At 45.1% G+C, this 16,987-nt stretch overlaps 1 protein-coding gene across 1 annotated transcript; it reads right to left on the reverse strand.

Moving 5' to 3' along the window:
* Nucleotides 1–252: 252 nt before the first annotated feature.
* NTAN1 (N-terminal asparagine amidase) lies at nt 253–16,523 on the reverse strand. Its single transcript, XM_075566124.1, has 10 exons — nt 16,396–16,523; nt 9,708–9,810; nt 9,267–9,332; nt 6,603–6,711; nt 5,828–5,901; nt 4,739–4,792; nt 4,509–4,562; nt 3,918–4,015; nt 2,052–2,165; nt 253–806 (listed from the first exon to the last, which is right to left on the reverse strand). The coding sequence occupies exons 1-10, from the start codon at nt 16,474–16,476 to the stop codon at nt 627–629; spliced, it is 933 nt and encodes a 310-aa protein (XP_075422239.1). The 5' UTR covers nt 16,477–16,523; the 3' UTR covers nt 253–626.
* Nucleotides 16,524–16,987: the final 464 nt, after the last annotated feature.

Here is a 16,987-nt window from a genome sequence, read left to right on the forward strand (position 1 = left end):
ATCACTACGCCATTCATTTCACATACCAGATTTACAGAACTGTGGTACACTAACCTATAAAAGCACCTTATGTCAATCATTTACTGATTAAAACTGTAAGAAATTATAAACAAGGACACCCATAGTAAAACCTGTCAGAATCTTGCATTAGAAGGTGGTAATGGTTTTAAAGCCTTTGTTACACCCCCCCCCCCCCCCACACACACACACACACACACTAAATGACTCACACTAAATGACTCACAGAATATCTGAATTTTAAGAACGTGTGTTATTAATATCACAGGAGACTCCAATAGGATTGCAGCACCATACAAATGAGATGTAACAACAAGGAGTAACCGGTCAGCAGAACATTAGAGATTCTCACCAGTCAGAAGCAAGATGAAGTTACATGCATACAGAGAACAATGACTGATAGCATTAACCTTTTTTCGTCGTGTTCTTAGGCACAGGCTACTGGCTTCTTTACATTATGGTAAAGGCATTGCATAGGATTAAAGCACCATAGTCCACGTCCTTCAAATCAATGTTTGGGCCAAAGCTGATATTTACACACATGGAATACAAGTCTTGGGAGCACAGACAAGTTGAAGTTGTAGACCTCATCTCTGCCAGTCCCAAACTTAGCCCTTCTCAGGAAACACTCTCTCCCATGTCCCTGCCACATTCTTTCTGTAGGTTCGAGGTTTTCTATCAGGAAAGATGGATTTCCCAGGATGTGGGTGGGTTTTCAAAAACTTGAGCGTGGCTCTAATATGAGCGACAAAATGTGGCGGTTCGGCCTGTGGCGATGTGGAAAGGTACTACCAAAAGAGAAATGTTTAACAAAACAGAATATTGGCTGGTTGAATCAGTGCAGGCAGCTTATTTTTAAACAATGAGCAGACGCCAAATGTGTTAATAAAAATAATTTTTTGTTGCAAAAAAAAATAAAAACCTACAGCTATGGCCATCAGATTCACAAATGTCACTATGTTCTATCGGAACACGTGATGACCATATGGTCCTGGTGATCTGTGGATTATTTAAAAGGTAACCAGAGCACCCCCACACAACTATTAAGGTGAGCAAAAATCTTCCCGCTGCTCTCATTTCAAACATTTTACCTTTTTGCAAATTCACACCTTTAAAAAAAAAAATTGTCAAAAATCTCAGAAAAAGTTTTGCATGGTTCATTTCTATCACTTTTCTTTATCTCCAAGACTTAGGCCTGGGACATAGTGAGTTTAAGCGTCGCTGAGGCGGGCTGAGCCGCGCTGAGCAAATGCACAAAGCCCCTGCATCTGTCATAAGCGCAGCTATAGTTTACCCCTCCGCATGCGCGCTGATGCGTGCGGAGGCTGAGAAACTTGGAACAGACAGGCAGGTTTGAAATTTGCCCCGCTCGGGGAAGCGGAGGATCGGTCAAGAGCGGGGGACTAGCCCCGCCTCCGCTCCGCCCCCTGAGCACACACTGCCTCGCCTGCAAGGACAGAAAAAAGTCCCATTTTCAGCAGGCGAGGCAGAGCAGGAGCGCGCCTCAGCGAGCTTCCAATAACTATGTCCCAGGCCTTACTTTGTGGTTTATGATCTACAACAGGGGTGTTGAACTCCACCCCTCAAGCCCACTTAATCTAGTCATTAAGAATTGCAATCCCCAACTGCCCAATGTATGGTAAAATCTCTAAAGCCACTGCATGCTGTTCCGATTTAGATACTTAAACCAGATAACGAAGCCCCTAGAACAGGGGTGGCACCGGCCAAGCAGGAAGGGGGGTAGGGAGGGAGAGAGAGAGCTAAAACACGTGCAAGCAGCGCCTTTGAAGCACGGTCAGTGGATCTGCTCTGCGGGGCACTTGACTAGGGTGAATGAGGAGGTTGGGAGGGGGGGAGGAGTAATTTGAGAGGGGGAACATATGGCTCAAATTAAGTACAATGAAATCTAATCAGACCAGTCATGACAGGATTTTGACACCCCTGCCCTAATGTGTAATCTTTAAAATCGCTAAAACATTGTCAAATATAAATACTTTGTTTATAAACATATCAACGTTGGGATTTCCATTCACCTCTAGAATACGCTCATCCTCCTGTTCCAGCCAGAAATCCACATTTGGAAAAGGCGACCACGAATAAGGTCCAATATTGATTTGTTCAGTTTGGGCGTCATAAATGTTAATCATCTAAGACAAACGAGACAGACGTTTTCAATTGTGTTGCAGAGTCACAAATACACATACAGATATAATGGAGGTTATTGCACCAGCTGGCGGGTTATACTGGGATATCCTGAATGATCACAGACATTAAATCCTCTAGAAAATCTGATATTCTGCATTATGATGCAATATGCTACATTGTGAGCGAGTATAATATCCTTCGCTACATCTGTACAGTACGCATTACTTGGCGACAGATCCTATTTTAGGTTGCCTGCCTTTTTAATCCAACTGCCCCAGATACAGCCACCCTTAATACACAGAATCTATCATCCTTAACTATGCACCTTCTTAATCAAAAACTGCATGGTCAGAGAGAATAGGGTCAGTGAATTATATGGACTACTACAGGAATAACCAACAGGTTAGGTTAAGGATATCCCTGCTTCAGCACAGATGTTGACATTGCCCAAGTCACCTGTGCTGAAGCAGGGTTATCCTTAAAAACTGACCAGTTGGTGGCTCTTGAGGGCTGGCGTTGGCCACTCCTGGGACTACAAGTTTATTTTGCACAATGATATAGAAGTAATATGGAGGACAGTTGGCGTAAACTACAAAACATTGTACCCTGTATTTCATTTTTTAAACCCGTAACGAGCCATCCCAGCACTAGTGACATTATACAGAAATGGTATGTTACTCCCCAATACAGCCTTTTTTTTTTTGGGGTAATGTTATGGTTCTTGGTTAAAAAAGGAAAATGATCATGCACAAATTATTCAGAACCACGATTTTATCCTTCTTAGATTCCATCATAAAATATAGTTTCCAATACATCACTATTAAAAGTATTGAACTGAATCAGTTAAAAAAAAATCACCTTAACGGGGATTGAATAGATGCCCGTGGTGCTGTAGAAATGTATTTTATTCAGAATTTTAAATCCAACCCCCCTAATGAAAAATTGGCTTACCACCAATTAATTACTCTTGCATCAAATAAATGAAACCGCTGTGGTACTAAAATTAAATGAGTAGACATGGGGTATTCATAAAAATCCTGTTCTATATCCTGTTCTTTAGGATATAGAACAGTTTTTTCACAAATCTCGATTATTTAATTGGCTAAGAGTTGGAGTGAGTGACTGGGCTCATTAAATGTGGGTTTTGAAAAAGGAGGCCATACATAAATCAGCTTATTAGTGACAATGACGAATAGCTCATTGCAACTAAAAACCAAAAGGCAGCTTCACTCAAACATGACGTTAAGGTTTGAGCAGGGATAGACAGCACTCACAAATACGGAACAGAATGATAAAATACAGGGTGCACAGGGAGGAACCTATTTCCTCCAAAAAATGCAAGGAAAAGGGGGGGGGGGGAGAAGGGGGTAGTTTCCAGCACACACTGACGAATGGAGATAAACGAAAGAGGATATGCCAAAGATAATTTAATAAATGAATAAATCAAAAGCAGCAACAAGTCCACAACTTGGAAAATGCAAAACACATAAGCACAAAACCCAAACAGCAAAAAGGGAACTTTTGTTGTAGTGCTGGGAACTACCCCCTTTTTTCCATGACTTGAAGATGGAATACAAGCCAAAAGTCACGCCATACTTGGAGGTCATTAACATGGTAACCAGATCCCTGCAGTGCCTTATTGCCATTAGAAACACATGCAGTTTAAAACCATAAAGAGATGTTTAGCATGAAGGGAGTTCATGTTACAATGATTGCCAAAAACCCAATAGCGCCTGCCTTCATTAAAAACGTACTCTTCCTCCTGCTAAAATGTGAGCGGATCTCAAATCCTCATCTGGTCCCCGATCTTCAAAAGTTGCCTTGAAAATCTCTGCGGTTTTAACATTTATAGCTATGGGGGGGGAGAAATAAAACCATTACTAAAACCTCATAAGCCAGTTCCACATTTGCAACACTTCGACCATTAAACTGCTGGGTATTGGGTAGAAATGCAGCAACCTGCAGTACAGTTGTTGCCAAAGCATGACAAAGGTTCAAGATCGGTTGCAGTATTAGTACTGCAAAGATGCACTCAATCAACTCGAGAAACATATAGAAATCAAGAGCAAGCAGAGGCTCAAATTGTAAATTTAAACAGTAAAATTATTATTTTGTTTCCCCGGTTAAAATATCTCAAGCATTTCATCCTGTGGTTTATTAATGCTCTGGGTGCATATTTCATGCACAAGGCATGAATTATCTGATCAGAAGTACAATTATACCAGCATGTTCATTAGTAGGGGCCCTGCATCTGTACTTACAAATATACACTATCCATCTTCTACAATGAACTAGTTTGCGACAATGCGCCCGAACGCTAACACAAAACCCACGTATATACTTACCAATGCCATAAATTATTGGCCGGTGAATACCGCTCTTCTCCTCATCATTTAAATCTGTAGCAAAAGCAAGAAACACCGTTTATTCAAGAAACAAAATGTAAGGGGAACATTACATGGTACACAGTAGATTAGGTTGAAAAAACATGTCCATAGAAGTTAATGTTTAAAGGTTCTAAAAATGTACTGCAGGGGTTTTTAACTTCAAATATATATATACGTATTTAATGTACCTGACACACAGTATGTAACCAGGTGGATGTCATCTGGCTGTTTGTCAAATGTTTCTGCAGTGAAAAATAAGAAAATACAATATATGGTAGAAGTGGTTAACAATATAGATCACAAAAGTCCAATGTTTACATTAGGTAGGTTTGCTGGCGATGCACGTCTGTAACCCAGGCTGTGCTGGAGACCTGTGTAATACGGCAGGCATAAACTTATAGGGATCCATGTTAAAATGGACATGAAGCAAAAGGTGACACTGTGTGCCCAGATGCATGTCATTTCCCAGAATCCCTGGCTGCAGTGGAAGCATATGCCAAGCAATAATGGGGGTAGGCAGGGCTACAGACCTGTCTAAAGACATGAATGTGCTCACAAGGGGTATTTTTATATGTTTAAATGAGTACAATGGAGTTCTGTTGCGCTACAGAAGTCCTTTATTCTTTACATAAAACGTGTGGGAAATGTGCAGACGTGACTTCATTCCTAACACCACCGGTAAGACAATCTGAAACAAACAGTTAGCGAACAATGTGCATGTTTCATAATTAATCATGAACGCTCCATCTGTTTGGACAACAGGTAGGTAGGAGGCGTCAGCAGAAATATATATTTATACACAGTGTGGGAAGAATGCTGTATTAAATAATTAGGTATGTTGAGGTTGCAATTACTTTAATTTCTAATCACCTTACAGTGAGAATGTCAGTGATCGCTACGTCACACACTGGCTTAAACCTTAAATAGTGTCACCTCTTAAAAAAGGAAGGATTCACCTCCTTATATACAGCAGAGGTACCAAAAAATGTCATTTGGTTCACACCCCCAAAAAATGTAATATTTTACGGACCAATAAATGAATGGAAGAAAAGCTGTGTAATTGCATCACAACGTACAGAGAAATTAATATCCTCTTAGAACAATATGGACGAACGTCATTTTCTGTTCTCACTGGAGCGGAGGTGCACATTTTATTGCTATAAAATTCTTATTAAGCAGTTTTATGGCAGAGCAGAACACGAGAAACGGAGGAAAATATAACAGGCCAATCGTTTCAGGTAATCTATTACTTCCAAAAGATGGAAACGTGAACTTACTAAGAAGTTGACTTGAAAGTTTCTGCGATAATCTCCGCTCATCACTGAAACCTCCAACAAGGTGCAACTCCAGCCTGATAGAAACAAGGACAGTCAGGCCAGCGCTAGTCATTGGAACTTCTGGACATAGTCGGACAGTTGCATTTCTTAGGGGCCTCTGAATGGGGAAGGGTTTGTCATTCAAGTGTTTTCTTTCCCATTATCCCAACCTGTCCTTACCAGAGACCCTATAAAGATAAGGGGAGGTGGGACACTGGCTGTACAAGCGCTCGCTCAGCACTCTGTGACATCACACAGAGAGGAAATTAAAACCCTCCCAAGTCCAACTTTAACAAATAAATTAAAATACTTATTAGATGTCAGATTTGGGTAAAAATAAATAAATGTTATCAATTGAACAGGCCACTGAATTCAGTTCACTTTGGTCCTCTTAAATCAGGACAGATCTACGAGCCAGCAACAACCTGGGGATCGAGCAACAGGCTGCTCTAAACAGGGCATCTTCACTTCAATAAAAATATAGTTACGGTGGTTTACACAAAGGTTTTATGCACTTTGCAGATATTTGGACATTTGGTCGTGTTCGCCATAAACGGTGATTTTGGGATCTCGCGAACGTTACTCCTACCCCACAGCAAAACGGACTATGGATAATCTAATCACTTATTAGAGCCCAATGGTTGATTTATGGATTATAATGAAACACAGTCTGTGACCTTTAGAGTCCACAGCTCATGACAGAGAGAGTAGAAAAACAAACACAAACCCACTGTACCTGCCCTCGCCGATGTTTTCTGTCAAAGACCTGACTGAATATAAAATGTCTGCCACCTCGTTCTCAGTATCAGATCCGTCACAGTGTGCTAGACATGTGGCCCCATTTCCTAAAATGGGTTTAAAAAAAAAACGCATTTTAGCATTGTTGAAAATATACACCACCCAAATAGGTAAAACTCAAGGGGAAAATATGGCCGGGAGAGGTGGGACAGGCCGATACCATAAGGGAATTCAAAACGCCTTAGTATATATCTTAAATATGAAATAAAGCCGAGGACCAACGGGCTTATTCTATACATGACAAAGTTGCAAATTAGGCCATTTTCGGCTGAAATTCCCCACTAATCAATGGGTAATTTGTGCAGAGATTGGCTGCGTTGGCAGATATAGAATTAAAGGTCTGAGAAAGAGCGCTCTCAATTAGGGTGACAAGACGTCTCTTTTTTTTGTCCCTGTATACTGAAATGTCCCAGTTTTCTTTGAGTTTACCAGTCACGCACACAGGGTCTGCGCTTGCCTTTTGCGCATGCGTCCCGGTTGTTCCCCGGAAGAATAAGAATATGGTCACCCTAATCTTAAGGCAACTGAGAACTGGGCTCAGGGCCCCCGGACCTTTCAGAGGCTCCACAAATACCATGGCCCGAAATGGAACGTAAAATTCGTAGTTGTAACTGAACGCATCAAAATGTTACTTTATTATTATTTTTTGGGGTGTGATGACAACAGTATATTGCTTTTAATATTATATAGCCTAACTTATTTATAAAAATGTTACATTTAAAAAAAAAAAGTATTCAAAGAATGTTTCTACAATTTTTTTTATGGAATAGGCCGTTCCATTGATTTGTCGGAAATGTATTTACCAAATGTATACAAGATGAAGCAAGCGGCTCTTATCTGCAGTCATATTCTACGTTTCTATGATACATTGATAATTTGTAGAATATTTCTTGGGTTTCGCGCTCAATTACAATTTATTTAAAAAAAAAAACATTAACTTTCTCAAATGTAAAAAAAACCCATTGAGGATTTGAGACCACAGCTGACCTGGATGTCATACTGCGGGTAGCCCAACAAATGGTTGGAATGCGTTCAATAACATCGCTGCATTGCAGCTGAATACGACGACTGCCACTTAATACAATTTGTTCCATTGTAAAGTGAACAAAATGTCAAAGTGGCCTTGAGTCACGTAAGCCGTTACAGCACTCGCCCTTAACATCGCTATGGCAACAGCCAATGACGACCTCCGTCCCGTACACATTTTTAACCCCTTGCTTTTGATAAGGGGGGGGCCAGTGACGCATTGTAGTGGGTGGGACCCTGGACGTGAAGGAGTTCAAATTAAACCCATTTGTATGCTGTAAATAGATTTATAGAAATTCCTATGTCAGAATACTCATTGCACAGTACAAAAAAAACAAAAAAAAAAAACACCGGTGCTGCAGTAATGTATAATCCACGATATTATAAAGCAATTTAACAAACGTGCTAATTTATGTGTATGCATTTGGATAATAAACCCTATACAAAAATACTAACACACGAGCGCCTTCAATTCGCAAGTCCCTCTGGCAAAGGAAGGGTTAACAATATCCCTATAGGTGTGTGCACCGTTACATGTACAGTCTATATGTTTAGCAGATGCCACAGGCAGTAGTTTGATTTAACGTCAATTTCAAAAATCTCTCTCCTGTGTGAATGCGTACTGTATTTTATGCATGCCTACGCGTTAAAACTGCAATAATATTTAATGCGGTCGTTTTAATTGGTGTGGAACAAAGATTGGTAATGCATTAATTACGCTGAGCAAACTGGTTAATTAACACAAGACACCTGATACCTATACAAAAAGCAGTCATACAGCAACAGTATCACAAATGATACACAGATTTGCAGAGCACACTCATATGTGCAAAGCTAGATACAGGGCCACATCTGCGCACATGCTTCCGAGATTGCAAGTCTGCACTTTTTATTATTATATGAATCAAACCATAAAGCAGACAGTGCTAGAAGTCTGGCAAGTAAGGCTTAATCCTGCATACATTTTACAAACCTGAGGCTCAAATTCTTGTCTCTCTGCTTGTGTGTCTGAGCATTACAATGTGTCTGTTGATCTAATATTGTTGAAATTAACATATTGATGAAATGGACTTGGGGGGGGGGGGGTCTCTAGAGATGAGGTTGTTTGCGGTGTTCAGAAACCACTTTGTCTGTCATGACCAGTTCTGTGTGAAAGAATGCGTTTGTTTGTATGAAAGGATGAGTTTCGCCGACAGTAGATTTCACCATTTGATTTGTTGCACAGAAGTATAGTGATAAGATTTATTCCAACGTACTTTGTTGTTGTACCAAGTTGTTTTTAAGCAGTTGTTACTAATGTTTAGTGACCTTTAAAATGATAGGCTTAGAATAGGTAGTAGCCTGCGTAATCACCGAATGTGTGTGTCACGTCATCATAATCTGCCTATTAACCAATGTTAGACTATGAAAAGTGTATATAAAGCCTGCTTGGGACCTCCCCTAGCAGAGTCTATGATTTGACTTTTGCTTATGATCATAGTCTATGCTGTAAGGCAATAAACTACTCATTATCCAAGTACCCATGTTTGCACTTATCTGTGTGCATTTGCAAACAACGACATGGCATTTACTCTACCTGTGTGTCTGAGTATTACAATGTGGCAAGTGGTTGCATCTTCAGAACCAAGGATGGCAATGGAGCCTGTTTAAAAGGATAAAACGCAGATTAGACACCATTGTTTCGTTTTACACACACACACGCACGCGCGCGCACACACACGCGCTGTTTCTTCTTCCAGACCAAACTCAAGAAAATTATCAGTCATCGCGCCATTTAATTAAGAGATAGTCATTGTTGGAGTTAATCACTACATAGCCGGCAGCTATAAAAGGATACCAGAAACCGATTAATATTAAAAGCAAAGAATACAAGATGCGACCAATGTGCATTATTCCATTATCACATCTAAGCAAATTATGCACGGACAGAAATAAGTAGCAAGACATATAGGTAGCTGTAGGTTTTACTAGTATCTTTCTTAACACCGTAAAATAGTGCAAGGGGTAGTTTACATACGGTCATTAGACGTTGTTGCAGCCAATTCCCTTTGCTGCACGTATAGAAAACCTTTGGGTCCAAATGTCCGCGTTGATTGGCTGGTTAAAACTTTTGCTCGCTCCTAACGAACAGAAATAAAACAGACGTCACAAAAATGTCAGCTTATTGGGATCATAGTTTGCAACCCGTGTTTTACTATAGCCTTACAGCTGCAATTAGTCAAAGTACATGTTATCAGGTGGCATGTAATAACACTGGTATGGTTTTTTTGACTGTGTCCATTTTAACAAATTGTTCCCCAACTGCAAATCATGTATACATTACACCAAAGTAATTAACACCAATATGTGCACATATTATGCAATGCTTTTGCATTCCCACTGATTACAATTTTTGAAACTCTTAGAATCATGTCAATTTAAAAAAAAGTGTATAATTAATACTTTCCAATGCCCTAACTAAATTGAAAAAAAGGGCAATTATGCTGCAATATGATGTTGAATGAAACAGTTTAACTATCACTGCCTATGCTTTACTGAAGCCCTTATTACCAAGGTGTTAACAGATACAATTGTATCATATTTATAGAAATGTCTTTTAATCAACTGCTTTACTGCTAGAGAACATACGAGCCGCTCCACCAATGTAAAGCAGTGTAAAATTCTGAGGAACCCTCAACCCTCTCTAATAGCGCGTCTAAGATCAGATGCATTGTAAGGAACCCCAACCCTCTCTAATAGCGCGTCAGAGATCAGATGCATTGTAAAATCTTCTGTATTTGATACTATTTTCAATTTTACAAAAAAATTGCAGGGAACCTTTTAGGGATGCGCAGGAACCCAAGGCTCCATGGAACCATGGTTACATAGTAGATGAGGTTCAAAAAAGACGTATGTCCATCAAGTTCAACCTATGCTAAATTTAGACAACAGATACTTTATCCTATATCTATACTTACTTGTTGATCCAGAAGAAGGTAAACAAAAAACCCCAGTGTCATATCATCCAATGATATCTCATAAGGGGAAAAATAAATTCCTTCCCGACTCCAAGAATTGGCAATCGGATTAATCCCTGGATCAACATCCTTCCCATGTAAACCCAACTTTTTAGGGTTGATCTTACGTTGTATTGCAATCCTTTTTTCATTATCCATTTTTGCTAATTAGATTGCCCTTTTGCAATTTTTGTTAGATTCCTTATAATTCTGATACGATGTCTCTGTCCCTTCTGACCTAAAGAATCTAAACACCTGCCTCTTCTTTTCCATTTCCTCCCCTACCTGTTTATTTAGCCACATTGGTTTTGACTTATTTCTTTTACACTTATTACCCAAGGGTATAATCTGATAAGTGTGCTTTTCTAACAATGTTTTAAAGACTGCCCATTTATCTTCTACATTTTTCCCTGCAAAAACATCCCAATGGATTACTTGTAGATTAGCCCTCAGTTTAATAAAATCTGCTTTTCAAAAGTTTAATGTCTTTGTTGAACCCAAGTAATCTGTTTTTTGAAAATGTATTTCAAATGAGACCATGTTATGAGCACTGTTATCCAAATGTTCCAGGACTTGAATATTTGTTATTACTTCTACATTGTTTGATATGACCAAATCCAGAACTGCCCGTCTCCTGGTTGGTTCCTCAATCATTTGGGTCATATAATTGTCTTTAAGCACCCCCAAAAACCTGTTTCCTTTTGTTGTAATGTTAATCTCATTGCCCCAGTCTATGTCTGGATAATTAAAATCACCCAATTATGCAAACATGACCCAGTTTTGATGCCTTCTCCATTTGCAAAAGTATTTTAGCTTCCTCAATCTCACAGATATTTGGTGGTTTATAGCATATTCCCACAAACATTTTCTTTATACTTTTACCTCCACTGCTAATTTCTATCCACAATGTCTCTACATTTTCATCATTCCTTTGTAAACATCTTCCCTTATTATAGGCTTTAGATCCGGTTTAACATATAAAAACATACTCCACCTCTTCTTCTATTTGCTCGATCCTTCCGAAAAAGGGAATAACCCTCTAAATTAACTGCCCAGTCATGAGTTTCATCCCACCATGTTTCAGTAATGCCTTGCAGCTATTAATTCAAGCTCCCCCATTTTATCTGTCAGGCTTCTTGCATTAGCAAGCATGCATTTCAGTTTTTTTTCAGCCTGTACCTTATCTTATCTGCTTCTTCCTTTCTGCGCCAATTTGGTTAGTCTTTAGAAGTTTTCTATTATTATCATCATCATCTCTATGTACTATTGGTGTCTCACTGCTTGTCAAACTCGCACTTTCCCATATACTACCTCCAAAACCCCTTGTTTCCTCTTCAATTGTATTTAGTTTGTTATCTGTTTCATTCCCCTCCCCCCTCCATCCTAGTTTAAAATCTCCTCCAACCTTTTTAACATTCTCCCCCCTAGCACAGAAGATCCCTCTTCATTGAAGTGCAATCCGTCCCTAGAATATAGATGGCACCTCTCAAAAAAGGCGTCCCAGTGCTCAAAAAAAAACAAAACCCTCCTTCCTACACCACTTTCTTAGCCATGCATTAACCTCCCTGATCTCTGACTGTCTGCCATTTTTTAGGACCCTCCATCTTTCTCTAACCTTGTCATTGGTGCCAACATGCACCAAGACCGCCGGGTCAATACCCTCCCCACACCTACAATCTGTCTGGTTGGAAAACACTGATTAGCAAGCACAACTTTTTGCCTGTTTTAGCTTGCCTTTAAATTCTTATCCATTGAGCTGGGAGATTAACCAGACACCAGGCAATGTCTCAATCACAGCTGTTCATGATCACATTGGTGCAATAGCCACAGAAACAGAACACACCCAAAGAGACACATCACCTCTTCAGCAAGAGACCATTTAAAGCAACGTAAAATAGCTATAAAAAATAATAATAATCTTTAATGAAAACTAAGCAGTGATCACTTGGTTGCAGAGTCTGTTACTGTGATTCCCAAACACAATCCGCAGACACGTACCCCAGCAGTTACCCCTCACCCGCAGACACGTACCCCAGCAGTTACCCCTCACCCGCAGACACGTGCACGCGTACCCCAGCAGTTACCCCTCACCCGCAGACACGTGCACGCGTACCCCAGCAGTTACCCCTCACCCGCAGACACGTGCACGCGTACCCCAGCAGTTACCCCTCACCCGCAGACACGTGCACGCGTACCCCAGCAGTTACCCCTTACCCGCAGATACATGTACACGTGTACCCCAGCAGTTACCCCTCACCCGCAGACACGTGCACGCGTACCCCAGCAGTTACCCCTCACCCGCAGACACGTGCACGCGTACCCCAGCAGTTACCCCTCACCCGCAGACACGTGCACGCGTACCCCAGCAGTTACCCCTCACCCGCAGACACGTGCACGCGTACCCCAGCAGTTACCCCTCACCCGCAGACACGTGCACGCGTACCCCAGCAGTTACCCCTCACCCGCAGACACGTGCACGCGTACCCCAGCAGTTACCCCTCACCCGCAGACACGTGCACGCGTACCCCAGCAGTTACCCCTCACCCGCAGACACGTGCACGCGTACCCCAGCAGTTACCCCTCACCCGCAGACACATGTACACGTACCCCAGCAGTTACCCCTTACCTGCAGACACGTGCACGTGTACCCCAGCAGTTACCCCTCACCCGCAGACACGTGTACGCGTACCCCAGCAGTTACCCCTCACCCGCAGACACGTGCACGCGTACCCCAGCAGTTACCCCTCACCCGCAGACATGTACACTTACCCCAGCAGTTACCCCTCACCCGCAGACACGTGCACGCGTACCCCAGCAGTTACCCTCACCCGCAGACACATGTACACGTACCCCAGCAGTTACCCCTCACAGCCAGACATGCACACACGTACCCCAGCAGCTACCCCTTACCCGCAGACACGTGCACGCGTACCCCAGCAGTTACCCCTTACCCGCAGACACGTGCACGCGTACCCCAGCAGTTACCCCTCACCCGCAGACACGTGCACACGTACCCCAGCAGTTACCCCTCACCCGCAGACACGTGCACGCGTACCCCAGCAGTTACCCCTCACCCGCAGACACGTGCACACGTACCCCAGCAGTTACCCCTCACCCGCAGACACGTGCACACGTACCCCAGCAGTTACCCCTCACCCGCAGACACGTGCACGCGTACCCCAGCAGTTACCCCTCACCCGCAGACACGTGCACGCGTACCCCAGCAGTTACCCCTCACCCGCAGACACGTGCACGCGTACCCCAGCAGTTACCCCTCACCCGCAGACACGTGCACGCGTACCCCAGCAGTTACCCCTCACCCGCAGACACGTGCACGCGTACTCCAGCATTTACCCCTCACCGCCAGACACGTGCACGCGTACCCCAGCAGTTACCCCTCACCCGTGTACACGTACCCCAGCAGTTACCCCTTACCTGCAGACACGTGCACGCGTACCCCAGCAGGTACCCCTCACCGCCAGACACGTGCACGCGTACCCCAGCAGTTACCCCTCACCCGCAGACACGTGCACGCGTACCCCAACAGTTACCTCTCACCCGCAGACACGTGCACACCTCCTACCCCAAAAGTTACCCCTCACCCGCAGACACGTGCACGCGTACCCCAGCAGCTACCCCTTACCCGCAGACACGTACCACAGCAGTTACCCCTTACCCGCAGACACGTGCACACGTACCCCAGCAGTTACCCCTTACATGCACACACGTACCCCAGCAGTTACCCCTCACCCGCAGACACGTGCACGCGTACCCCAGCAGTTACCCCTCACCCGCAGACACGTGCACGCGTACCCCAGCAGTTACCCCTCACCCGCGTACCCCAGCAGTTACCCCTCACCCGCAGACACGTGCACGCATACCCCAGCAGTTACCCCTCACTCGCAGACACGGGTACCCCAGCAGTTACCCCTCACCCGCAGACACGTGCACGCGTACCCCAGCAGTTACCCCTCACCCGCAGACACATGCACGCGTACCCCAGCATTTACCCCTCACCGCCAGACACGTGCACGCGTACCCCAGCAGTTACCCCTCACCCGCAGACACGTGTACACGTACCCCAGCAGTTACCCCTTACCTGCAGACACGTGCACGCGTACCCCAGCAGTTACCCCTCACCCGCAGACACGTGCACACGTACCCCAGCAGTTACCCCTCACCCGCAGACGTGCACGCATACCCCAGCAGTTACCCCTCATCTGCAGACACGTGCACGCATACCCCAGCAGTTACCCCTCACCCGCAGACATGTGCACGCGTACCCCAGCAGTTACCCCTTACCTGCAGACACGTTCACTCGTACCCCAGCAGTTACCCCTCACCCGCAGACACGTGCACGCGTACCCCAGCAGTTACCCCTCACCCGCAGACACGTGCACGCGTACCCCAGCAGTTACCCCTCACCCGCAGACACGTGCACGCGTACCCCAGCAGTTACCCCTCACCGCCAGACACGTGCACGCGTACCCCAGCAGTTACCCCTCACCCGCAGACACGTGCACGCGTACCCCAACAGTTACCTCTCACCCGCAGACACGTGCACACCTCCTACCCCAAAAGTTACCCCTCACCCGCAGACACGTGCACGCGTACCCCAGCAGCTACCCCTTACCCACAGACACGTGTACACGTACCCCAGCAGTTACCCCTTACCCGCAGACACGTGCACACGTACCCCAGCAGTTACCCCTTACATGCACACACGTACCCCAGCAGTTACCCCTTACATGCACACACGTACCCCAGCAGTTACCCCTTACCAGCAGACACGTTCACGCGTACCCCAGCAGTTACCCCTCACCCGCAGACACGTACCCCAGCAGTTACCCCTTACCCGCAGACACGTGCACGCGTACCCCAGCAGTTACCCCTCACCCGCAGACACGTGCACGCGTACCCCAGCATTTACCCCTCACCGCCAGACACGTGCACGCGTACCCCAGCAGTTACCCCTCACCCGCAGACACATGTACACGTACCCCAGCAGTTACCCCTCACCCGCAGACGTGCACGCGTACCCCAGCAGTTACCCCTCACCTGCAGACACGTTCACGCGTACCCCAGCAGTTACCCCTCACCCGCAGACACGTGCACACGTACCCCAGCAGTTACCCCTCACCCGCAGACACGTGCACGCGTACCCCAGCAGTTACCCCTTACCTGCAGACACGTTCACTCGTACCCCAGCAGTTACCCCTCACCCGCAGACACGTGCACGCGTACCCCAGCAGTTACCCCTCACCCGCATACACGTGCACGCGTACCCCAGCAGTTACCCCTCACCCGCAGACACGTGCACGCGTACCCCAGCAGTTACCCCTCACCGCCAGACACGTGCACGCGTACCCCAGCAGTTACCCCTCACCCGCAGACACGTGCACGCGTACCCCAACAGTTACCTCTCACCCGCAGACACGTGCACACCTCCTACCCCAAAAGTTACCCCTCACCCGCAGACACGTGCACGCGTACCCCAGCAGCTACCCCTTACCCACAGACACGTGTACACGTACCCCAGCAGTTACCCCTTACCCGCAGACACGTGCACACGTGCACACGTACCCCAGCAGTTACCCCTTACATGCACACACGTACCCCAGCAGTTACCCCTTACCAGCAGACACGTTCACGCGTACCCCAGCAGTTACCCCTCACCCGCAGACACGTACCCCAGCAGTTACCCCTTACCCGCAGACACGGGAACGCTTGCACCAGCTGTGCCGAGGACTGAGTTACATTGACCCTCTGGCTGTCAATAAGCAAAGGCATGTCTGAATGACTGGTCCCGAGCGGCTATGGGCAAGGCAGCCCTGCCCCTCTGTGCACTCTGGGAGTTGTAGTCCGAAATGGGCTCAACACACCTCGCGCCGGATGGGACGAAAAACTACAAGTACCGAAGTGCTTCGCTTCTACCCAGGCGTGTGCATGCCAGACACGGAAATAGGAGCCTCTGGTACAGAGGATGGACTTTGCCAGGGGAGTCACTGCTGATCTGCTCTGATCCATCACACGCTGCCTCTTTATTTCTACATTACATGCACAAAGCCATTTCAAACCTCCAGCTATTGTTACATTGTATTACAGCTGGGGACCTTTCTACTTTACATGTGACAATTACTCAAAGTACATTATCAGGTGACATGTAATAACACGGCTGTTGTATACACACACACACACACACACACACACACACACACACAATCCCTGCCGCCAAACCGCAGCGGATAGTGAAACCGTCGGATTGCGAATCCCATGTTAATCCGCGGTGGCGAGTGTCGGA

The sequence above is a fragment of the Ascaphus truei genome, chromosome 11 (assembly GCF_040206685.1).
Source record: "Ascaphus truei isolate aAscTru1 chromosome 11, aAscTru1.hap1, whole genome shotgun sequence".
Classification (NCBI taxonomy): domain Eukaryota; kingdom Metazoa; phylum Chordata; class Amphibia; order Anura; family Ascaphidae; genus Ascaphus; species Ascaphus truei.